The sequence below is a fragment of the Coregonus clupeaformis genome, chromosome 16 (assembly GCF_020615455.1).
Source record: "Coregonus clupeaformis isolate EN_2021a chromosome 16, ASM2061545v1, whole genome shotgun sequence".
Taxonomy (NCBI): domain Eukaryota; kingdom Metazoa; phylum Chordata; class Actinopteri; order Salmoniformes; family Salmonidae; genus Coregonus; species Coregonus clupeaformis.
Window position 1 is genome coordinate 31,442,094 of NC_059207.1, and position 26,396 is coordinate 31,468,489.

Below are 26,396 nucleotides of genomic sequence, written 5' to 3' on the forward strand. Positions count from 1 at the left end.
TTTGACCGGGTAGACTATCTCTGTCTTTGAGGAGATAAAAAACTATGGAGAAAAAGTCTTCAGTTAGAACAGGTGACAGAATACCTTATTGATTCAAACCCAAAATGATCAATGGCTGTTGATGGCTGGGCTCTTGTACATTGAGGGAGCATTAGGTGAATGCTAGTGTTCTGTAGATCCACACATTCCACAGTCAAAAATAGTGCAATCTTCCAGACTACCAGAGTCAGAGGCCATTTGGTGTTCAAGGGCATTTGGATTTAACCAATCAGAATTATTCAGTATGATTTGAAACATATTCAACTCTCTAAATAGTGAGAGTTTTATTATCTAACAGTGTCCCTACTGGACTGCAGAACGAGATCCAGGCAGAAAGTTTGAAATCTTTAACTTAGATGGAAAGCAGTGCCCTGCAGTTGACACTAGAAATAGAACATACTTTGCTCTCATCTCTCATGTGATAAGTAAAACACTGAGGACTTTGAAGGGATTTGTTTGGAGCTACTGATCCTATAAGCTAATTTGATATGTCAAAAATGAATTTGTTTCAGGGTTTTTTTCTGATACAAATGTTGTGAATTTGTGGATATCAAGAACACATGCTGAATCACCCATATTTGATTCCAAATTAATATTAGAATTGGCTACTGTTATACGTTCAGAATGTACTCCATTTCACTCCTTCAGTAATTTAACGTGTCAGCTCTTAGCCCCCACTGTATCGGAGTAGATCAAAACAACTCTTCCAGAAAAGTATGGGCTAAAGAATTTGAGAAATTAATTCAGGCACTACAATGTAAATTGTACAAGGTCTCAGCCATCAACAAAGCATCTGAAATCATTTGGTTTTGTGACAGATGTTTTATTTAATGAAATCACACTCAATACAATACACATCATTGATTAAACAAGCAGGCACAGGCGGTTCTCAGGATAATGTGTGTTCCTATTACCATAGTCCAGCAAAATGAGGGGGGCATGTCCAGGGGTAATCAAATTAGGTAATTAAATGAGATTATCAAGTGGTTTCAACCATAATTGTAAACATCCGGTTTGTGGGGGACTGATTTGGGGGGTTGGTAATTAGGTTTAGTTATGTTAATTAAGACTCTATAAATTAGGGTGAATTAGGTTTGTGTGTGATTGATGTCTGTTTATATCATATGATGTAATGTCAGGTAGAACATGACCCGGGAGTCTTGATTTATGACCGCAGATGTGAAATCTGTGATTAGAGACTATTTCTATAGAAGGGTGTTTGCACTTACAAGAAGATTATCTTACACATATTAACACATGTAACATGTAAAATATTATTAGAATAAATGTGTAAGATCATTGAAGTTCTCTTGCACATATGAATAATTAATTAATTAATATTAATATAATTATATCCACTGATACTACAGACAACAGTTTTCAAGAAGTTACATTGGTGACGGAAAATGTCAGATACGCAAAGACCTACATCATCACATCTTTCCCATTGTGGTCAGTGAAGCTTATGTTAGGAACTCAGTCCTGCCAGTGACCAATTGACAGGTCTTAATCCTACAGGGCTCCCTGTTAACCTACAAGTGAATATACCACTTATCCCAACAGAGGTGGGGTGAAAAGTTGGAGAAATTGGTATAGGGGAGGTTGGGGTACTTTTCTGAACGGTCTTTTCACTCACGGGATACAGTAGCTCACCCCGAGAAGGGTTAAATCTGCATAAACATTGTGGATTCGCTGTTACCTTAAGACAAGACAGGCCCTCTCTAGACCCCTTTGTAAATAAGGGGTGGTGTGTCTGGACTTCTAGCTGTAGCCTGGTTGTGAGTCTGGGTGGTAGATGTAAATGGGGAGAAAGGGGGTGACATGTTCAAGTGGATGTTGTCGGATGGTACTAATGTTGATAACCTCAAAGTCTGGGTTCACATAGAATTGATTAATAATGTTACCTCAAAATGTAAAATGCATAAGGGTATGTTTACACACAAATACCTGTAAGTACTATGAACATATTACATTAAAAATATTATTAGATCAGATTTAAGGTCACAAAGGATCTCTTTCACACAACTATATCCACCATACATCTGTTTTCTTGAATTAAGGATTATTTTACATCCCATACACTAATTCTAGTAATTTAAATACAGTTTACAGTAGCTTGGTGGTAGTTGAACTAAATTCAAATCTTGATAGTGTTTTCAGTAGTTAATTACTTTTCCCCCCATGTATCGGTGTAGATAACAACTGAAACTACACACTACTTTTTTTGTTGCTAAAATAAAATGTGTGAAGTAGGAATTAAATGTCCTTTATCTTTCGGCATCAGAGCTGCCTAATTTTCATTTGAGTCCATATTGAACTGTTCTTGCTATTTGTAGTCTAAGACATTTCAGATTTAGATGATAATTTATCACAAAGTAGTTTGGATGTAGTGAACAACTTTTTCAAACTGACTTTAGTTAAGTCAATTACATTTTCTTAAGGTTAGCTTTAGTGTAGCTTAACTTCTTCCAGTGTGAAGAAATTGGTAGTTTGGTAAACTATATATTTTCAGAGTAGCTTCCCCGAACACTGACTATATACAGTATACAGTGCATTCGGAAAGTATTCAGACCCCTTCCCTTTTTCACATTTTGTTACATTACAGCCTTATTCTAAAATGGATTAAATTACTTTTTCCCATCATCAATATACACACACAATACCCCATAATGACAAAGTGAAATCAGTTTAGAAACTTTTGCTAATTTATACGTAAAAAAAAAACTGAAATACATTATTTACATTAGTATTCAGACCCTTTGCTATGAGACTCAAAATTGAGCTCAGGTGCATCCTGTTTCCATTGATCATCCTTCAGATGTTTTTAAAACTTGATTGGAGTCCACATGTGGTAAATTCAATTGATTGGACATGATTTGGAAAGGCACACACCTGTCTATATAAGGTCCCACAGTTGAGCAGGCCATGAGGTCGAAGGAATTGTCCGTAGAGCTCTGAGACAGGATTGTGTCGAGGCACAGATCCGGGGAAGGGTACCAAAACATTTCTGCAGCATTGAAGGTCCCCAAGAACACAGTGGCCTCCATCACTCTTAAATGGAAGAAGTTTGGAACCACCTAGACTCGTCCTAGAGCTGGCCGCCCGGTCAAACTGAGCAATCGGGGGAGAAGGGCCTTGATCAGGGTGGTGACAAAGAACCCGATTGTCACTCTGACAGAGCTCCAGAGTTCCTCTTGGGAGATGGGAGAACCTTCCAGAAGGACAACCATCCCTGCAGCACTCCACCAATCAGGATTTTATGGTAGAGTGGCCAGACGGAAGCCACTCCTCAGTAAAAGGCACATGACAGCCCACTTGGAGTTTTCCAAAAGGCACCTAAAGGACTCTCAGACCAAGAGAAACAAGATTCTCTGGTCTGATGAAACCAAGACTGAACTCTTTGGCCTGAATGCCAAGCGTCACGTCTGGAGGTGAAGCATGGTGGTGGCAGCATCATGCTGTGGGGATGTTTTTCAGCGGCGGGGACTGGGAGACTAGTCAGGATCGAGGGAAAGATGAACGGAACAAAAGTACAGAGAGATCCTTGATGAAAACCTGCTCCAGAGCGCTCAGGACCTCAGACTGGGGCGAAGGTTCACCTTCCAACAGGACAATGACCCTAAGCACACAGCCAAGACAACGCAGGAGTGGCTTCGGGACAAGTCTCTGAATGTCCTTGAGTGGCCCAGTCAGAGCCCGGACTTGAACCCGATCGAACATCTCTGGAGAGACCTGCCACTGTGTTCTATATATATGCAGAGATATATCTGTAACTCCCCATGTACTCTCCTAAGATTGTACTTTTCTATACCATGTATCATATGACCGTGTACAAAAAACACTTACATATTCGTTTAGTTCCAGTCAAAACAGCTCATAAAAAGTATGTTAGTGCTATGAACACTTGGTAATTCCTATAATATCCTCCAATATTCTATATGTGCAACTTTATATGGTATTTGGGTTGCTATAAAATTTGGTCTGAAGTAACGTTGAGGATTTGAGCATGCTTTTTGAAGTATCTTGCCATTGGCCCTACCACTCCCATTGTTTCACTAGCAGTGATGCTAATGCTGGCTGAGGGTAAGTAAATAAAGAAAACTAAGCCATATTTTTGGTCATTGTCTCTCGGAATCAATGGATGAATCACTTTGTTAATAAAATTAAGTTTATTCAAAATGTTGGTGTACCACCCCTTTAAATGGCAGTAGTTTTTACCACATAAATATGACAAAAGTTATATTTATTTCAAAATTCAAAAAACTAAATAATAAAGAGTTTACAACTTCTTATAAGTTTAGAATCACTGTCTCTGGTGAATATTGAGAATTGGTTCTCTCTGAAGTTAATCTGATTGTTCAATATTAACATAAAAATTGACATAAAAATGTAAGATAACATTATGAAGTATGGTATTACAATGTTCAACTGCATTATTTCGAAGTATGGTTTAGGAAAATAGCACAACGTTTGATTTCTTATTTAGTATTTTAAAAGAATGCCAGTTAACCGTCAGAACATAGTTAGTATTGGGGTTAGTTTTGTAAAAGCAATACAATGAAGTAACGTGTTCATTATGTCAAATCCATTTCTTTAGAAAAAATCATAACCGCTTAGCCTCAGGGTGTTGTGTAGATATGGGATTTTGATTGTAGCATGTGTTCAGGGCTCTTAATTAAAAAATTTCATTGGTAACACTGGTGCTCTCAACTTTAAAAAGTCAGGAGCACAACATAAAATTTAGGAGCACCTGAAAATCTGATTTTTTTTTTGGCTCAGACACACCAATAGCATTTGCTGGCCGAGTATACTTAGCACCTATGAACAGAGTGCCGGGCCATAATTTGTGAACCGAGTGCGCACCGATTATACATGTAGAATAGCGTGAAAATAAGTATTTGGACAAATTCACTTTTATTGTATTACATTTTGTCAAAAGTTTAGTATTTGGGCCTATATTCCTAACACGCAATGACTACATTGTGACTCTACAAACTTGTTGGATGCATTTGTAGTTTGTTTTGGTTATGTAAGTGAAGCTAAAACTTTTAATTTGGTTCTACACTTCAGCATTTTGGATTAAGCGTTTTATGAGGCGACAATACAGAATGTCACCTTTTATTTGAGGGTATTTTCATACATATCGATTTTACAGTTTAGAAATGAATAGACATTATGTACTTTAGATAGATCCCCATTTGAAAATGTCATAAGTATTTGGACAAATTCACTTATAGTGTATTACATTGTAGCCAAAAGTTTAGTATTTCGGCCCCATGTTCCTGACACGCAATGACTACATCAAGCTTGTGACTTTACAAACATGTTGGATGTATTTGCAGTTTGTTTTGAAAACAGAAAGCGAGTTGTTATTGGCAAAGAGGTTACAGAAGTCTAGTGTCATACATTGCTTACCCACACTTTGATGTTACAACTCAATGATATAATGGTTCTCAATGTCTGGACATGTTTACAATCCATATAGTGTGAACAGTGGTTTCCAAAACGTTATTAGCAAATATAATTTTAATCCCACCTATTTCAAATTCCCCCACCTGTTCACAAATCTTTGACATTCATGAACCTTCACTCTTTAACATCACCTTCAAAAACTAAATTGTTATTCTCAATGTCTATTGTTATTCTCAATGGCTTAGCTGGCTAGATAGACATTTAAAAAATACAATGTTTTGGGGTTTATTCCAAATCTACTTGCGACACGTGGTAGTACATTAACAAGGTAATATACAACTTAAATACTAAAATTATCAAACATTTTCACAATGTACAAATAAAATGAACCCTCATACTACCAACATATGTCACATACATGGATTACCAACTGGGGTCATTTCGACCCCAAGAAGAAACTATTGGAAAAAGCAACAATCACAGTAAACTATCAACTTAATTCTTATCAAAACATCATTAGACGCAAATAATAAATATCTGAAATAAAAAACAAAACAGACTGTTATTTTAGCAAAACTACAGTTAATGTGCATATTCTGTAAAACAAAAATATACATTTTCCCTTAAATATTGTGCAGCTTTTTTCCAAAGTGCAATCCACTGTTACAGGAGGGGGTCGCAGTTCCGGAGCGACCCACTAGGTGTCATCCTCCGACAACCTTAGGCACCTCCTCACTCACAGTCGAGACTAATCATCTTCCTATTGGTGTCCCCTGTGTATTTATGCCCTCACTTCCCTGTGTTCCCTTGCTCAATTTTCTCTGCTAGTTTCACTATGCCAAGCAGTACTAATCAGTGTCTGATCACGGGACGTATGGACAGGTACGTGAGAAGTGTTCTCCCTGTATATTTATTATTTCAGTCATAGTTAGTATTTCGTTTTTTATTTATTTAATTTTTTTAATTTTTTGTCATTTAGCAGATGCTCTTATCCAGAGCGACTTACAGTTAGTGAGTGCATACATTTTTTAATTTTTTAATTTTTTCATACTTGCGCCCCGTGGGAATCGAACCCACAACCCTGGCGTTGCAAACGCCATGCTCTACCAACTGAGATACATCCCTACCGGCCATTCCCTCCCCTACCCTGGACGACGCTGGGCCAATTGTGCGCCGCCTGTTTTTGGGGTCTTATTTGCTCCGCCTTTCTTTTTTGTGTAAAGTCCGTTATTTTGGACCATCAGTAAAGTTCCTTGTTTCACCATCTCTGCCTACTGCCTACTGTCTAACCTGCACCTCACACCAACCCTTACAGAAAACTGAGCCACTATGGACCCAGCGGAGGCAGCACAGTATCATAGCGCATTGGAAACGCAAGGAGCCATGCTGAACCAGCACGACCGCAGTCTGCAGCAGATCACGAGAATCTCCGCCAGCTGACGATCGCCGTGCAGAGCCGGGTGGACATCCGACCAGCACCGGTATCCGGCGGAGCGGAAGCCGCGTCTCCAGTCTCGCCTGCGACATCGCGGGAACCCCGCCTACCACCTCCGGAGAGGTACGACGGACGTCCAGAGGGCTGCAGGGAATTCCTCACCCAGTGTTCCCTGATATTCAGCCTACAACCCTCCTCATTCCCGACGGAGCAGGGCGGCCTACATTATCACTCTGTTGACGGGTTGGGCCCTTTCCTGGGCTACCGCGGAGTGGGAGAGCCAAACTCCGGCGTGCTCCGATTGCTACCTATTCACCCGGGAGCTACGCAAGGTGTTGCCGCCCTGCTCGTCCTTTACGCTCAGGGTTTATCATAGGGGATGAAGGACAAACTCTCCTTCAGGGAGCTGCCTGAGCGACTGGACGGCCTCGTTGACCTCTCGGTGCGGGTAGACAATCAGCGTCGTGAAAGGGCGCACAACAGAGGCATGACGCAAGGCGCGCCTCCGTGTCCCCCTATCAGCCCGGAGGCTTTCCCCCGATTCAGGGAGGAGACGCCTCAGGAGGAGGCTATGCAGCTGGGTGCGGCGCACTTGTCCAGGATGGAGAGGCAGAGGCATCTGCGCCAGGGACGTTGCCTGTACTGCGGCCAGACAGGTCACCACTGCGAATCATGCCCGGAGAAGCCGGGAAACGGGAGGGCTCGCTAGTATCGGGAGGGGTGCAAGCGAGCCGGAACCGAAACCCCAACTCCAGACACTCCCAGACTTTTCTCCCCGTAAGGGTTCAGTGGGATCCCTCTCTGAGCCGGTTCCGGTCATGGGCCTGGACGGCTGGTGGTTGGGGTCGGGCTTCATCACCCGGCGCACTGTTCCCGTGCGTGTCCGGGTGGCGGGGGGGCTATGGGAGGACATCCAGTTTTTCATTGTGGACTCTCCGGAGTGTCCCCACCGGAGAGAGGGATGATCCCATTGTCCCCAACGCCATGATTGCTGCCCCAGTTTCGTAGGGAATCGATAGGCTGGTCAGATCGGGGAGGACGTACGTACCAAAGCGTCTGAGATTGGAGTTCCTGCGTAAGAGGTTCTGGTGACCATCTGCTGAGGGGGATACGCGCGCCTTCGTGGCTGCTTGCCCGGTGTGCGTGCGCACAAAGAGCTCACGTCAGCCTGCGGCAGGGCTGCTCCGACCCCTGCCTATCCCCAAGCGCCCCTGGTCCCACATCTCGCTGGACTTCATTTCCGCCCTACCCCCCTCTGATGGATACACAGTCATCCTGGTCGTTGTGAACCGGTTCTCGAAGGCTGCCCACTTCATTCCCCTTCCCAAACTCCCGTCGGCCCGGGAGACGGCTAAGTTGGTGGTGCAGCACGTTTTCCGGGTCCATGGCCTTCCCCAAGATGTGGTGTCGGATCGGGGCCCTCAGTTCGCCTCCAGGTTCTGGAAGGCGTTCGCCACCTGCCTCGGCGCCTCCGTCAACTTGTCTTCCGGCATCCATCCCCAGTCGAACGGGCAGATGGAGCGCGTCAACCAGGATCTGGAGGGGGTGCTGAGGTGCTACGCCTCCAGCAAACCAGCTACGAGGGGGGTGGATGATGTATGGACAGGTACGTGAGAAGTGTTCTCCCTGTTGATTTATTATTTCAGTCATAGTTAGTATTTCGTATTTTTGGCTGTCTGCCTGTTTTTTGGAGTCTTATTTGTTCCGCCTTAATTTTTCGTGTAAAGTCCGTTATTTTGTGTCCTGGCTTCGGGACCATCAGTAAAGTTCCTTGTTTCATAAGAGCGTCTGCTAAATAACTAAAATGTAAATCTCTGCCTACTGTCTAACCTGCACCGCACCTGGGTCACACCTCACACCAACCCTTACAATCCACATTAGTACTAAAAAGCTGATTTACCATCATTTGATTGAAGTATTATTTCGTTTTTAGAATTTTGAAGTAAATATTAACTGTCATATTTATGTGGTAAAACCAACTAGTTTTCTTTATTTACTTACCCTCAGTCAGCATTAGTATTGCTGCTAGTGAAACAATGGGAGTTGTAGGGCCAATGGTAGAGTAGAATGCTTCAAAAAGCATGCTCAAATCCTCAATGTCACTTTAGACCAAATGTTATAGCAACCCAAATACCATATCAAGTTGCACATATAGAATATTGGAGGATATTATAGGAATTCTGGTATTTATATAACATTTCCCGGTAAAATAACTATTTTTCTGAGAATATACACCACTATGTGTACATTCAAAGGGTAGCGTTTCTCTGTATTACAGTTCTACCAATTATTCATAGTACTAACAGACTTTAATTAGCTGTTTTTACTGGAACTAGACGTATATGTAAGAATTTCGATTTAGTACACGGTCATATGATACATAGTATAGAAAAGTACAATCTTAGGAGAGTGCATGGGGAGCTACAGTTGAAGTCGGAAGTTTACATACACCTTAGCCAAATACATTTAAACTCAGTTTTTCACAATTCCCTGTCTTAGGTCAGTTAGGATCATCACTTTATTTTAAGAATGTGAAATGTCAGAATAATTGTAGAGAGAATGATTTATTTCAGCTTTTATTCCTTTCATCACATTCCCAGTGGGTCAGAAGTTTACATACACTCAATTAGTATTTGGTAGCATTGCCTTTAAATTGTTTAACTTGGGTCAAACGTAACGATGGTCATTATGGCCAAATAGTTATATTTTTGTTTCATCAGACCAGAGGACATTTCTCCAAAAAGTACAATATTTGTCCCCATGTGCAGTTGCAAACCGTAGTCTGGCTTTTTTATGGCGGTTTTGGAGCAGTGGCTACTTCCTTGCTGAGTGGCCTTTCAGGTTATGTCGATATAGGACTTGTTTTACTGTGGATATAGATACTTTTGTACCTGTTTCCTCCAGCATCTTCACAAGGTCCTTTGCTGTTGTTCTGGGATTGATTTGCACTTTTCGCACCAAAGTACGTTCATATCTAGGAGACAGAACGCGTCTCCTTCCTGAGTGGTATGACGGATGCGTGGTCCCATGGTGTTTATACTTGCGTACTATTGTTTGTACAGATGAACGTGGTACCTTCAGGCATTTTTTAATTGCTCCCAAGGATGAACCAGACTTGTGGAGGTCTACAATTTATTCTCTGAGGTCTTGGCTGATTTCTTTTGATTTTCCCATGATGTCAAGCAAAGAAGCACTGAGTTTAAAGGTAGGCCTTGAAATGCATCCACAGGTACACCTCCAATTGACTCAAATGATGTCAATTAGCCTATCAAAAGCTTCTAAATCCATGACATCATTTTCTGGAATTTTCCAAGCTGTTTAAAAGGCACAGTCAACTTAGTGTATGTAAACTTCTGACTCACTGGAATTGTGATACAGTGAATTATAAGTGAAATAATCTGTCTGTAAACAATTGTTGTAAAGATTACTTGTGTCATGCACAAAGTAGATGTCCTAACCGACTTGCCAAAACTATATTTTGTTAACAAGAAATTTGTGGAGTGGTTGAAAAACAAGTTTTAATGACTCCAACCTAAGTGTATGTAAACTTCAACTGTATGATCTGTCTATCTGGTCAAAATCACCGATAAAGGTCCCCCTCCGGTGGTACGTATAACTTAATATGTCTCCAGAGAAACCTAGATTCAAATAAAGGTCCTATTTATCAAATTATTATAGGCATAATTATGTTTTTGGTTGGTGTTAAAATGACCCCAAAAGGACTTGAATTTGTTTTTGTCCACATTGATACAGAAACACTAAACAATGATTTATATTTGTTAAGAACGAGTTGATTGGCAAAGTCATGACACATTTGAAGAATTTAATAAACTACCTTTGGACTATGATAAAACAAATATGCCTCTGGGGACAAAATGAACCAAGTCGGTAGTATGAGGGTTAAACAGAATAGCCTAACTTCATATGTGCAATAAAAAAAAATATATATATATATATTTTTTTTTTCACCTTTATTTAACCAGGTAAGCCAGTTGAGAACAAGTTCTCATTTACAACTGCGACCTGGCCAAGATAAAGCAAGGCCAAGATATCACACGAGCAACAACAGTATGTGCGAAGATTTTAATTTACTTGTGATGGGGATGGAAAATCTATATCGCTATGTAACTTTTTTTTGTTGATACAATGTGTATATCATATCAGTTTTATAAATAACAGTTTCATAAGTAACATTTCATCTGTGTTCCTTTTCTGTTAACTTCCGAGGCTCTGTGAAGTACAGACAACTGCTTGTTGATTGCCCTATGGGCTAAGTGTGAATACACTGGGTCCTAAATATACCCAACCAGTTTGAATACAATTTGGGGGCCCATCAACCATCAGCAAACAATTAGGTACGTATGCTAAATTGAGAGCCTTTGAGAAGGTCTGTAAGAGAGTCATGTAATATACTGTATATAGTCAGTGTTAGGAGAAAACTACTCTGAAAATATAGTTTACCAAACTACCAACGGGGGTGATCTACTGTATCCCGTGTGTAGGTCTTTGAACATCAGACATTTTCCATCCCATTTTACATTTTAGTCATTTAGCAGACACTCTTATCCAGAGCGACTTACAGTTAGTGAGTGCATAAATGTTTCATACTTGCCCCCCGTGGGAATCAAACCCACAACCCTGGCGTCGCAAACGCCATGCTCTACCAACTGAGCTACACAGGGCCAATGTAACTTCTTGAAAACTGTTGTCAGCAGCATCAGTGGATATAATTATATTAATATGTGCAAGATATCTTCAATGATCTTACAAATTTAATCTAATAATATTTTTTAAATGTTATATATGTTAATATGTGTAACAATCTTTTTGTGAATACAAATATCCTTCTATAGAAATCAGTCCCTAATCCCAGATTTGACATCTGTGGTCATAAATCACAACTCCCGGGTCAAGTTCTACCTGACATTATGTCATATGATATAAACAGACATTAATCACAGACAACACACACACAAACCTAATTCATTCTAACTTATAGAGTCTTAATTAACATAATTACCAACCTCCCAAATATGTCCCCATGGGTGAAACCACTTGGTTCTCCCATTTAATTACCTAATTTGATTACCTCTGGACACGCCCCCCTCATAAATCATGGCGGAAGTCCCACCCCTCATCAATCAACGAGGTGTGAAAGATATTTTGACAGAAGCCACCCTACAATAACTACTATGAACATAAAAACACCACTTCAATGATCTGCCATGAAGCAAGTAAGAAATATGGAAAACAAGGCACCTGTAATGCCCATTCATAACAGTTTATGTCAGCTCATAAAAACATGATTATAATTACACATTCAGAGATTAGGTTGGATAACATAATGCTGGATGTGTCAAGGTAACAGAATAATGTAATTTGTCTCAAACCTGCATGAACAATTCAGAATGATCAGAAAAGGTACCATGACATTTCAGGCATAGCAAAATTCTATCATGACAAATAGTTTAAAGTGAAGTGGAACTACAGTATAATCTGAAAATGTTGTGCTAAATTATTATTCACTGTTAATAAACAATTTGTGGCTGGTCTTATTTGTTTGTACATTGTCACCCTAAACAGCAAACTGCTTTCAAGTGGTCCTTCGTGCAACATGTTTAAACCACTTAACCCTCTAAGAAGAAAACCACTGCATTGTTGTTACTTCTTTTGACATTGTTCTAATAATTGATGATACTGATGCCAATGCCATAAAATGTACTGTTGATATATCAAACATTAACTTGCATTCCAACTTCTTGACCTGAATTTAAGGACAACCCACTGGGCACACCACATCATTTCAAAGTGGATAATTGGGTAATACAGAGGGGGAAAAAAGTATTTAGTCAGCCACCAATTGTGCAAGTTCTCCCACTTAAAAAGATGAGAGAGGCCTGTAATTTTCATCATAGGTACACGTCAACTATGACAGACAAAATGAGGATTTTTTCCCCCAGAAAATCACATTGTAGGATGATTAATGAATTTATTTGCAAATTATGGTGGAAAATAAGTATTTGGTCAATAACAAAAGTTTCTCAATACTTTGTTATATACCCTTTGTTGGCAATGACACAGGTCAAACGTTTTCTGTAAGTCTTCACAAGGTTTTCACACACTGTTGCTGGTATTTTGGCCCATTCCTCCATGCAGATCTCCTCTAGAGCAGTGATGTTTTGGGGCTGTCGCTGGGCAACACGGACTTTCAACTCCCTCCAAAGATTTTCTATGGGGTTGAGATCTGGAGACTGGCTAGGCCACTCCAGGACCTTGAAATGCTTCTTACGAAGCCACTCCTTCGTTGCCCGGGCGGTGTGTTTTGGATCATTGTCATGCTGAAAGACCCAGCCACGTTTCATCTTCAATGCCCTTGCTGATGGAAGGAGGTTTTCACTAAAAATCTCACGATACATGGCCCCATTCATTCTTTCCTTTACACGGATCAGTCATTGGAGTGTGACTGAGGTTGTGGACAGGTGTCTTTTATACTGATAACAAGTTCAAACAGGTGCCATTAATACAGGTAACGAGTGGAGGACAGAGGAGCCTCTTAAAGAAGAAGTTACAGGTCTGTGAGAGCCAGAAATCTTGCTTGTTTGTAGGTGACCAAATACTTATTTTCCACCATAATTTGCAAATAAATTCATAAAAAATCCTACAATGTGATTTTCTGGATTTTTTTTCCTCAATTTGTCTGTCATAGTTGACGTGTACCTATGATGAAAATTACAGGCCTCTCTCATCTTTTTAAGTGGGAGAACTTGCACAATTGGTGGCTGACTAAATACTTTTTTCCCCCACTGTATTTGGTTGAGACGTTGATAAATGAGATTACAACCTATATTAACCCACTCAAAAAGACAGCCAAAAGTTAGTTGAATTTCCAATGTGTTATCACTATGCTTTCAACCATCTAAGACGCACAACCAATTTCCAATGGAAAAACTATGTCAGATTTTGTGTTTAGTTGTCACCCAACTATCTATCAATGCGCTTTCAACCATTTAAAAAGCACAACAAGGTTCAACTGGGAATACAACGTAAGATATTTTGTTTATTTATACAACAGATTAATGTGTTATCTAATAGCAGAACCAAATTATCTGGATCGCAGTTGAGATTACATTAAAAGTACATGGTGCATCTCCCCAGACCTAAAACAATCTATGCATGCTATGTTGAACATGTACGCTTTATATGATTACATAAGAAGAAATGTATAGTTACAGTAAACTCAAAATGTGGCCATGGATGTGTTACTAATTTTAAGGTTGAGTGTTACATTAAGATAGCCTTAACTTTAGGCTATTTACTGTATTACAAAAACAATATTGAATTGTGTTTGGTTGACAACACAACCAAATATTAACATTTAATGGAGTCACTGGCTTAATCCCATTTTTTAACTTGTATATTTGGTTGAGTTGGAGATGTGAATTTAACATATAATTTCTTAACTTGTCGATAAGCTAATAGGCTATTTATTGGGTTTGGTCGTCAATGCAACCAAATATCAACATTTGAAGGAGATTTATCTTCTGCTTGGATAGTTCCATCTGTGCCACTGATTTAGTCTGGCTTTAATTCCAGTTAGTCTACAAATGAATAACTGATATGTTGGATTCACGTCAACCAAAAATCAAAGTAAAAAAATAGGACTAAATCTAAATCAAACTTTAAATGCACTTTAAACAAATAAAGTTTGATGTATTTTAGTCCGATTTTTTAACATTGATGTTTGGTTGAGCTGGAGACATGAATTCCATTTTGTCTACAAATTAATAATTAATACATTCGATTCAAGGCAGACTGTCAGTGGCACAGATGGAACTTTGATTTTTGGGGTCACTGGCCTACATACAATACCTCATATGTGGAGATTTCACAACAATCATTCTCAAAATAGCACATTGGTAATAGTCAGTGAAAAATATCATGGCTGGGCCTTGTTAAAACCCGGATGTGAGACCAGAGAGTAGCTGTAAACAAATCAATTCTCCAGTAGGAGGTGCTACCCAGCCTATAGTTTTTTTTTGATAGCGGATATAACGTTGAAGATTTGACATTGTTTTAAAGGTACAAATTCAACATATTTTATACAAGGTTTGTCTTTGTAGAAACTTGACTACAATGATGACATAATCCTGTGGTTAAAATTTCACCCTCAAAATAGTTAATTACTTTTTTCAAATCCAATGTATTTTCCATGTGGATTACACGTCACAATACATTGACAAATTACATCGAAACAACGTTGATTCAACCAGTTTGTGCCCAGTGGGCAGGTTCATTCTATGTTTTTTAACCTGTGTACTTGGATTCCTGTTTATCAACACGTCACCTTATAATACCAAACCAAACTGGGCATAAATACACACACACACACGACAGGTTTCCTTTTTAACTAATTAGGCCCACATCATAGGATCACGCCTTTCACTGTGAAGTGAAGCCAAAATGGGCAAACATCATGTCAGTGTACTATTTAACTGGATGGAAAGAAGACTGGCCAACAGTTAATTGTCACGGATAAAACATTTGGAAATCTCACAAATGTGAATTTTACTCTGTATTACTAAGCATTTGCACCTGTTCTTTTCAGAGGGGCCTGAAACATAAAACAAAGAACCTGAGGTTAAGAGAAGGAATATGATTTTATGAATGAAAAGTATCAGCTCCTTTACTTTTTATTATTATTCACTACAGAACATAACAGATGCAAACCATGCTAATCTAACCAAAATAAACTTTAAAGAATTACTCGATACAATCCATCACAATTCTCTGCACGTTAGCAACACAGCCCTTAGTTTGTCTATAAGGATGGGTCTGTTACATATTACTATGTACATTATTGGTAATGTTTAATTTCTAGTGGCATAAATAATATTTTCAGATCAACATTAACACAAAATAAAACGTATAACATATGACGACGTGTGATAAACCTCCATAACAATTTACAACAATTATTTTGGCTTTGTCCATACTAATAAAGACGTTTTTAAATAGTTCATTTAAAAATAATCCATCATACACTATGTGTACTGGATAGTTTATGTATGACTCATAAAGTGTTACCCATGAACAGTAGGTATGAAACTGAACTTGTGACAGATGACCTGAAATACTGTGAACAAGCACACCTTTTAAGAAACATCTTATTTCTAAAGGACTATGTTTGTACAAGGGCCATTCCTTTTATAACTTGTAGCACATGGGCAGGAGTCTCTAACATGTGGGAAGGAGCCCTTAAATGAAAGCTAAACAGGGTACACCTTGTTTTTGAAAAAAAGTTATTTAGTGAAGAACTCTTGAGGGTGAAAGTAATGGTGTGTAATTATTGCATGGGTGGTATAGTGTAAATACTTATGAGTGGCAGTTAATTGCATAAATCTTTCTATTATTTTATTCTGTGAACACTTAGTATAAACCCAATAGGCTATTCATGTGTAAAAAAAGTCTAAATAATTGATAACATGTCAACAAAGATGTAGCCTATTGTTTAAAGCCAATTTCGAGTCAAATTACATTGTCGAGTAACACCGGAACCTGATAACAGACAGTTTATTAAACCCTTCCCCTTTTGAACAAAGTAGCAACCTGAGCCTCCACGTGTTAATCCCTTTACCTGTGCCAAGTAGGCCTACTGTACATATGCACTCATTAAATCATCATTGCCTCTTTGCTGGACTGTTCCAGGTTGACTAAAACCAACAGAAAATGGTGGATAAAGGCTAAACATGTGTGAGGCCTTGGGAACCATAGGCCTGTGGATATCACTCACCTTTGAACAAGGGGCAGATTTTGGCTAGAGCATGCACTGGTCCCAGACGGGTGTACTGCCCAATAGCAAACTCCATGAAGAGCAGGGGGATGCCACACAGAAACAGCATGAGAAAGTAAGGAATGAGAAAGGCACCTAAACGAAGGGAGATATGGAGCCAAATAGATTAGTAACACAAGGAGTTTTCAAAATTAAACTTAAACTTGTTTTATTTGCAGTTTCTCTGGACCCCCGCAAGGTCGGAGTTTGTTAAGCCTAACATTTCACAAAGCTATACACGGTGTCGCACATTGCTGGCTGGTGGCAATAATGTACGTTGGAAATTCAAACTTTGCGGAATGTAAAATAAATGTTTGACGCAACAACATACTAATCGGCTACCAACAGATGTTTTTTATATATATAAAACTGTCCTGTATATGCTACCTTAACCTGCATGACATGAGCTGTCCTCGCACTCTCTCCCAGCTTGGATAGAAAGTTGTTGTGCGTAAAACCAGTCTATTAATGCCAAATAATACAGTCAGTCCACCCTCAAAACACTAGCTTCCTGGGGATTGTTTCATTCTGCAGTGTACTATCTATAGCTATATATATGGTAGTTAGCTGCTATTTATACACTTTTTTATATAAAAATGACATCACATTGCCAAACAATGAGGAAAAAAAAGTAGTCGGCTTGAGGATAAATTCAGCCACTATTTATTGTTGAACTCAGCGGATTTTGTCTGGCTAATAGCCTAGACAAATGGGCTGCAATATTCAAGGTAAATTCAATTAAATCAAATTATATCCAACATGAGAGACTCCCCTGGTCTCCTGAAGTCCTCCTTTTTTGTGTGCAAATGTTTTCACTACGGCCTGTAGGTCCATTGTGCTGCACACAACTTAAACTTAGTCTTGAATAATGCATGCCAAGATACTGTGCATTTGGAAAGTATTAAGATCCCTTCCCTTTTCGTAACTTTACAGCCTTATTCTAAAATAGATTAAATGATTGTTTTCCCTCAATCTACACACAATACCCCATAATGACAAAGTGAAAACAGGTTTTGAAGTTTTTGCAAATGTATAAAAAAAACACACACTGAAATACCTTATTTACATAAGTATACAGACCCTTTGCTATGAGATTTGGAAAAGGCACACACCTGTCTATATAAGGTCCCACAGTTAAGTGCATATCAGAGCAAAAACCAAGCCATGAGGTAGAAGGAATTGTCCGTAGAGCTCGGAGACAGGATTGTAGTGAGGCACAGATCTGGGGAAGGGTACCAAAACATTTCTGCAGCATTGAAGGTCCCCAAGAACACAGTGGCCTCCATCATTCTTAAATGGAAGAAGTTTGGAACCACCAAGATTCTTCCTAGAGCTGGCCGCCTGGCCAAACTGAGCAATCGGGGGAGAACGGCCTTGGTCAGGGAGGTGACAGAGCTCTAGAGTTCCTCTGTGGAGATGGGAGAAACTTCCAGAAGGACAACCATCTCTGCAGCCCTCCACCAATCAGGCCTTTATGGTAGAGTGGCCGGACGGAAGCCACTCCTCACTAAAAAAGGCACATGACAGCCCGCTTGGAGTTTGCCAAAAGGCACCTAAAGGACTCTGACCATGAGAAACAAAATTCTCTGGTCTGACGAAACCAAGATTGAACTCTTTGGCCTGAATGCCAAGTCTGGAGGAAACCTGGCACCATCCTTACGGTGAAGCATGGTGGTGGTAGCATCATGCTGTGGGGATGTTTTTCAGTTGCAGGGACTGTGAGACTAGTCAGGATCGAGGGAAAGATGAACGGAGCAAAGTACAGAGAGACGACCTCAGACTGGGGCGAAGGTTCTCCTTCCAACAGGACAACGACCCTAAGCACACAGCCAAGACAACGCAGGAGTGGCTTCGGGACAAGTCTCTGAATGTCCTTGAGTGCCCCAGCCAGAGCCCGGACTTGAACCCGATCGAACATCTCTGGAGAGACCTGAAAATAGCTGTGCAGCGACGCTCCCCATCCAATCTGACAGAGCTTGAGAGGATCTGCAGAGAAGATGGGAGAAACTCCCCAAATACAGGTGTGCCAAGCTTGTAGCGTCATACCCAAGAAGGCTAGAGGCTGTAAATTGCTGCCAAAGGTGCTTCAACAAAGTTCTGAGTAAAGAGTCTGAATACTTACACTACCATTCAAAAGTTTGGGGTCACTTAGAAATGACATTAAAATAACATCAAATTGATCAGAAATACAGTGTAGACATTGTTAATGTTGTAAATGGCTATTGTAGCTGGAAACGGCAGATTTTTAATGGAATATCTACATAGGCGTACAGAGGCCCATTATCAGCAACCATCAGTCCTGTGTTCCAATGGCACGTTGTGTTTGCTAATCCAAGTTTATCATTTTAAAAGGCTAATTGATCATTAGAAAACCCTTTTGCAATTATGTTAGCACAGCTGAAAACTGTTGTGCTGATTAAAGAAGCAATAAAACTGGCCTTCTTGAGACTAGTTGAGTATCTGGAGAATCAGCAAGATAATTTTATTTTGCTTTTCTTTCGAAAACAAGGACATTTCTAAGTGACCCCAAACTTTTGAACGGTAGTGTATGTAAATGTGATATTTCCGTTTTTTATTTTAATACATTTGCAAACATTTCTAAAAACCTGTTTTTGCTTTGTCATTATGGGGTATTGTGAGTAGATTGATGAAGGGGAAAAAACAATGTAATCCATTTTAGAATAAGGCTGTAACGTAACAAAATGTGGAAGAAGTCAAGGTGTCTGAATACTTTCTGAATGCACTGTATACCAGAGATAACGGACTGTTGATATTGCAACCACACAACTCAAACACCAGTTCACCAGTATGAACAAAATCGCAAACCACTTTTTTTGTTCAAGCCCTCAAGACCAGTTGTCCGCTAAAGATGAGAATCAGTTTGCATCTGACAATTTATTGGCTGTCCAGTATCCAGACGACCTGTCCCCAGAGCTTCGTATATAGTTCATCTCTTTCCGTAATGTGCTGAAGCCGGTAATTAAGGAGTGAGAGGCTCAATTAAAGATGGTGCAGAACTGCTGTACTTGAAGCACCAATCTTATGCCCAGTTTCCCTGATGTTGCAACGGCAATCAAGCTGTTTTTACCTTCCCTGTAGCTGTTGCTTCTGCGGAGAGATCGTTTTCTAAACTAAAACTCATCAATAACTAGTTAAGAAGCATTAGGCTCTCGGTCTGATATGTGCTTTTGAACACCTGAGTAAGCTCCACTCATTGCACTGGCGCCGTCGTAGCCCTGACCACAGCATTTGTTCACTGATAGCCCCTTATACTTTCAATCAGTTTAATTTTGTATTTTTCAAGGCCTGAGGCCCAAGAAACAAACACTTAACTTCCATGTACAGTATCAGTCAAAAGTTTGGACACACCTACTCATTCAAGGGTTTTTCTTTATTTTTAACTATTTTTTACATTGTAGAATAATAGTGAAGACATCAAAACTATGAAATGACATATATGGAATCATCTAGTAACCAAAAAAGTTTTAAAACAAATCAAAATATATTTTAGATTTTAGATTCTTCAAAGTAGCCACCCTTTGCCTTGATGACAGCTTTACACACTCTTGGCATTCTCTCAACCAGCTTCACCTGGGATGCTTTTCCAACAGTCTTGAAGGAGTTCCCACATATCTAAGCACTTGTTGGCTGCTTTTCCTTCACTCTGCAGTCCAACTCATCCCAAACCATCTCAATTGGGTTGAGGTCGGGGGATTGCGGAGGCCAGGTCATCTGATGCAGCACTCCATCACGCTCCTTCTTGGTCAAATAGAGGTGGCGGTATGTTGGGTCACTGTCCTGTTGAAAAACAAAATGATTGTCCCACTAAGCCCAAACCAGATGAGACGGCGTATCGCTGCAGAATGCTGTGGTTACCATGCTGGTTAAGTGTGCCTTGAATTCAAAATAAATCACTGACAGTGTCACTAGCAAAGCACCCCCACACCATCACACCTCCTCCTCCATGCTTCACGGTGGGAACTACACATGCAGAGATCATCCGTTCACCTACACTGCGTCTCACAAAGACACAGCGGTTGGAACCAAAAATCTCTAATTTGGACTCCAGACCAAAGGACAGATTTCCACCAGTCTAATGTCCATTGCTCGTGTTTCTTGGCCCAAGCAAGTCTCTTCTTCTTATTGGTGTCCTTTTGTAGTGGTTTCTTTGCAGCAATTCGACCATGAAGGCCTGATTCACGCAGTCTCCTCTGAACAGTTGATGTTGAGATGTGTCTGTTACTTTAACTCTGGGAAGCATTTATTTGGGCTGCAATTTCTGAGGCTGGTAACTCTAATGAACTTGTAATCTACAGCAGAGGTAACTCTGGGTCTTCCTTTCCTGTGGCGGTCCTCATGAGAGCCAGTTTCATCGGAGCTTGATGGTTTTTGCAACTGCACTTGAAGAAACTTTCAAAGTTCTTGAAATTGTCACAACACAACTGATTGGCTCAAACGCATTAAGAAAGAAAGAAATTCCACAAATTAACTTTTAACAAGGTACACCTGTTAATTAAAATGCATTCCAGGTGACTACCTCATGAATCTGGTTGAGAGAATGCCAATAGTGTGCAAAGCTGTCATCAAGGCAAAGGGTGGCTACTTTGAAGAATCTCAAATATAACATATTTTGATTTGTTTAACACTTTTTTGGTTACTACATGATTCCATATGTGTTATTTCATAGTTTTGATGTCTTCACTATTATTCTACAATGTAAAAAATAGACATCGATGACAACCGCATGGGCCCCCAGAGCTCGTGGGCCCTCCGGCTTGCAGGCGCTGCTGGGGGTGTCCTGTACAGCAGTGCCATGGCTCTGTTCAACAAGTGCTAGTTAGAAAAGTGACCCAATAGTAGTGATGGGGGAAGGGGAGAGTCGATATAGTTATATATCGCAATATTATGTTTGGATGATATAATATTGATATTTGACTCCAATTATCGATTTTTGTTTTTGCTACTGTAGGTAGCGTTAGCTGGCGCTAGTCTGCTATACTTGTGCCAAAACTCTGGTATTTGTCATCCTATAGCTTGTTCTCCATTTTATTTTTAAATAGTGAGCCAACATTTTTTCAGCACTTATTTCCCTGACTGATCTCATGCTCTCGTCTTTCTGCTGCAGATATATAGTGAACAATGTGTTTGGAACATCAAGTCGCAATATCAAATCTCAATACATATAGAATCGTGAAAATCCCAATACATAATCATACCTGCACCTAAGTATCGTGATAATATCGTATCGTGAGGTCCCTGGCAATTCCCAGCCCTACCCAGTAGTGATCATTGGTTTAGAGAAGACATAAAGGACCAGGTTAAAAAGCACATCAGATTAGAGTAAAAACTTAAGAGCATTGACAAATGTACACCTGTTTCTTTTCTAGCACTCAAATACATGAAACAATGAACTCTCAATGTTGGTTCAATTCAATTGAAACTCGACCCATGCAGTGCACCATCACCAACCATTGTCTACTACTACCACTAACACAGCATCTCTGTTTACAGAGCTGACCCACCCTCCTTCAGTAACTGGATAGAGGTCTGGACTACTAGCCCAGGAAACAGTCATATATGGTAATTACCATGACAGCTAGCTTAACACCAAGGAGGATGAATAGGCAACACATGGTGTGTCTTACTAAAATAAAACCAAGACAGACAGTCTTACTTCCCTAAACTTGGACTAGAAATGTCCTTCAGTATACTTGTTTTAAGCTCTCGGGTGAGGGAATGAGTTACAGGCCCCTCATTGTAGTTGTCACAGACAGGATCTGAATCCTGGTCCCTCACAGGAGAAACATACATCTTGACCATTAGACCAAGAGGCAATTCCCCCTCAAGATCATAAGTCCAATTTATGTCCGCTACATAAATCTGAGATGTGAATGAATGCCAGATGAATGTAGTGCCTTCTAAGTGCCTGAGCAAACCAGTGTGATGGTATCTGTCAAGTTAGCACATTTCTGTTATACAGTGAGGTCCGTGGCAAAGCAGGAGAGGAAGTAAACTAGTAACGAGGAAATACAACAGAACACATAATCATCAGTGTCTGTTGTTTGGGAAGGTCTTTGATGTTTTGCTGAGTCATTCTACACATGCCTAGATCTCAGCTAGATCTCAACTGTGCCAGATGTAAGCCAAGGCAATGCAGTCATGATGATGATGCAACATTAAAGGCCCAGTGCAGTCAAAAACGTGATTTTCCTATGTTTTATATATATTTCCACCTATGTGGTTTGAATAATACTGTGAAAATGATAATAATATCATTATAGTGTAAGAGCTGTTCTAAAAGACTGCCTGAAATGTCAACCTGTTTTGGTGGGATGGAGTTTTGGCCTGCCTCTGGCAGTTCATTCGTTAATATACCAATAAGAACAAGAGTTCCAAACCTCTGCCAATAACAGCTAGTTTTCAGTTTTCCCCTCCCCACTCAGACCACTCCCAGACAGTCCTAGCAAAATTCTTGCTTGTGAAATTGCCCTTTGCTAAGAAGCTATGTTTCTTTTTTACAATTTTAATTAAAAAATAAATCACAGTAAGGTACTTCATTGTTGCCCATAAATGATTTGATATTGAGATTTGTTTTAAACTGCTCCATTGGGCCTTTAAACAAATCATGCAAAACCTGTGGCTCCTGGCTCCTTCAAGAAGTCCAATTCATATTCATAACATCTTAACGTTAATCTCAACCTGAAAGTCTTACTTTGAGGTGTATTTCAGAGGATTGGGCAGACAGAATCATTGAGTTCCACTTGGATTTCAACTTTTTATTAAAAACAGTATCCATATGGCTTAGTTTAGCTCAATCCTATTCTATAAAGGCATGCAAGTAAGATTAAATCAGCAAGTAAGAAAAACGTCATACATCTTCATCTAGAAACAAACATCCAACATCAATTAACACATTATCTTTATTCTGAAAGCAACCCTGTTATTGCATTGTGAAAACACTTCTCTGTTTTTAATTAGTGAGGCTATTGTTCAACCAAAAGGCACATACATCACAAGTGGCTCATAAAGTTTATGTAGGCTACATCACAGGTGGCTCATAACTGGCGGCAGGTAGCCTAGCTGTTAGAGTGTTGGTCCAGTAACCGAAAGGTCACTGGTTTGAATACCCGAGCCTACAAAGTGAAAAGTCTGTTGATGTGCCCTTGAGCAAGGCACTTAATCCTAATTTGCTGCAGGGGTTCTATACTACTATGGCTGACCCTGTAAAACAACACATTTCACTGCACCTATCCTGTGTATGTTGCAATAAAACTTTTTTTGTTGTTGTTGCATACAGAATTGCAAACTTCATGTGACCATGCTCAGCTGAAGAGAATGTATGACATGTGCCAAATATGGTTCAATAATTAGACTGGTTTCTAAATTAAACAAACCGAAAAAATATTCCTGCATTCTGCTTTAATACTTCCACATACACATGCTTACCTCCACCGCTCCTGTAGCAGAGGTATGGAAAGCGCCACACGTTCCCAAGTCCCACCGCGTACCCCACCGACGCGAGGACGAACTCAAGGCGGCGACCCCAGGTGGCTCTTTCTGCTTTCGCGTGCTCCACTTTCTTTGGTAACATAGCATCTACGTATAAGGGTGCTTTCAGAGCAATATCAGTCTCCTCTTTGAAGACCCCATGGCGAATGGATAGTTTGGTGGTGGATGATGTCTTTTCGGACCCCACTTCCATTTTAAAGTGTAGTAGTCTAACTCTCACCAATAATTTCAATTACGTTTTTATGGGCTATTATGCCACTTACTAACATATAATATTAGTCGAATTTACACATTAATTAATAAGCTAAATGTGACAAGACATAACCTTTATATCAGAATAAATCAGTAGGATAATACTGAATATTATGAACAAAGCCTATAGCAGGAAATGTATAATAGGCGCACGACTAAAATGTCTAAGCCAAATAGGCTACAGACAATCCCGACAACTAAATTTCCTTATGAAACACAATGATATTGCTAGTACTAGCTTTAGCCTTCGACGTGTGCTATCTTACTGTAGGCATCAGGTGACACCTCATTCGATGACTGCCTGACATATCACAACTAATGCCCTGATTTACTCTCAATTCACATGCAGGATAATATGCACTAAACTCACGGTAACCCACCCGTTCTTATTACACCTCAGCGAACCCACCGCAACATAGACCTAGAAATTGTAATTCAACCTGCTTATGTACCATCAGGGTTACACCCCAAAAAATAATCGTGAACCCGCCCACACGTGCCGTAGTTTCCTAGCGATGCCCTCGTTGTGGGGTTTCCACTAGTTATCACAGCCACAAAGTAAAAATTAACGGTTAGCAGTGTGGTTAAAATTAGGGTTAAAATTTGGTCTGAGTCGAGCGTGAGTGTGATGCAATTATGTATATAATCCCTGGATTGCTGATGCTATGTATTGGCCATTGACAGGCTTTGAAGCGTCCCCCTAGTAGGCGCAGTCCTCCATAAGAATGAATGAAATTCTACAGTATTTAAATTAAATGTTTCATGTACAAAATTACATGTATTTCTTTCTTTTTTGGGGGGGTGGGAGGGACAGTAACATTAGTAGTTTGTAATTATACTTTAGGGAAAATGTTTTTATATTTTTTTTCATGTTTAATTTGTATGTTTAGTTCACATATTATAATTTAGAAGTATGCATTTCTATAGCTTCCAAAATATGTTTTACATTGGTGAGGGAGTGCCAAGATGGAGGCGCGGGGGCTTCAACACAGCGCCCCCTATCAGTCATCAAGTATATATAAATCATTAGCATGATCTGATGAAGCCCTGCCCCTCATCCAACGTCACTGTCTTAAAGGCTGCTTTCACACAGGCAGCCCAATTTTTTTCACTAAATGGTATTGTAACAAATCAGATCAGCTCTGAAAAAGCACTGACCTGAAAATATCTTTTGTGTTTGGTCAAAAGACCAATTAGTGGAAACAATATATCAGAATTGGGCTGCCTGTGTAAACACTCAACTCAAACCTTTTCAGTGGATTATGTCTCATTATCGCTTGACTTGTAAAGGATTTAGAAAATATTCTTAATAATTTTATTTCGAGGAACAAGCCTCACTATCTAAGGAAATCCATTATCAGTAATACCCAGGAACAAAGAGATCTTGAGGTTTTAGATTTCAATATATGGTGAAATTGAAAAGAGTGGGACATCATATAAACTGGGACAGCTTAAAACGCCCACACCATTAGAAATCCACTTTTAGAGCTGAAAGACGATGGCCAGAGCTTACCCACTTTCAGTCCTACCGTCACAGACTCATCTTTATCCTGACCATCGGTGCAAGCCTCGGGCTCCGAGATCTTCACCAGATCTACCACCTCCGATAATTCGCCCTCATTCACTTCCATCCTTTTTTCTGCCATCTTCAACCGATTCAAGCTCACCCTCTACCTCCCTCACTCTCTTCGACCTCCTCCGCCTCTGTTTTTCCCTCCATTCATCCTCCTTATTCCAAGTATATGTCTCCTTATGATACTATTGAACTTCTGCTAACATACAGTGCATTCGGAAAGTATTCAGACCCCTTGACTTTTTCACATATTGTTACGTTACAGCCTTATTCTAAAATTGATTAAATTGTTGTTGTTTTTCTCATCAATCTACGCACAATACCCCATAATGACAAAGCAAAAACAG

At 39.9% G+C, this 26,396-nt stretch overlaps 1 protein-coding gene across 1 annotated transcript in view; it reads right to left on the reverse strand.

The window, feature by feature from the left end:
- Positions 1 to 24,929, reverse strand: part of si:ch211-225b11.1 (uncharacterized protein LOC561694 homolog) — a 65,707-nt gene extending 40,778 nt beyond the window's left edge. Inside the window, exons 1-2 of the mRNA XM_041901147.2 lie at positions 24,162 to 24,929; positions 16,677 to 16,811 (exon numbers count right to left, since the gene is read on the reverse strand). Of these exons, the coding sequence (XP_041757081.2) occupies positions 16,677 to 16,811; positions 24,162 to 24,417 (391 nt within the window). The 5' untranslated portion in view covers positions 24,418 to 24,929. The remainder of the gene's footprint in view (positions 1 to 16,676; positions 16,812 to 24,161) is intronic.
- Positions 24,930 to 26,396: the final 1,467 nt, after the last annotated feature.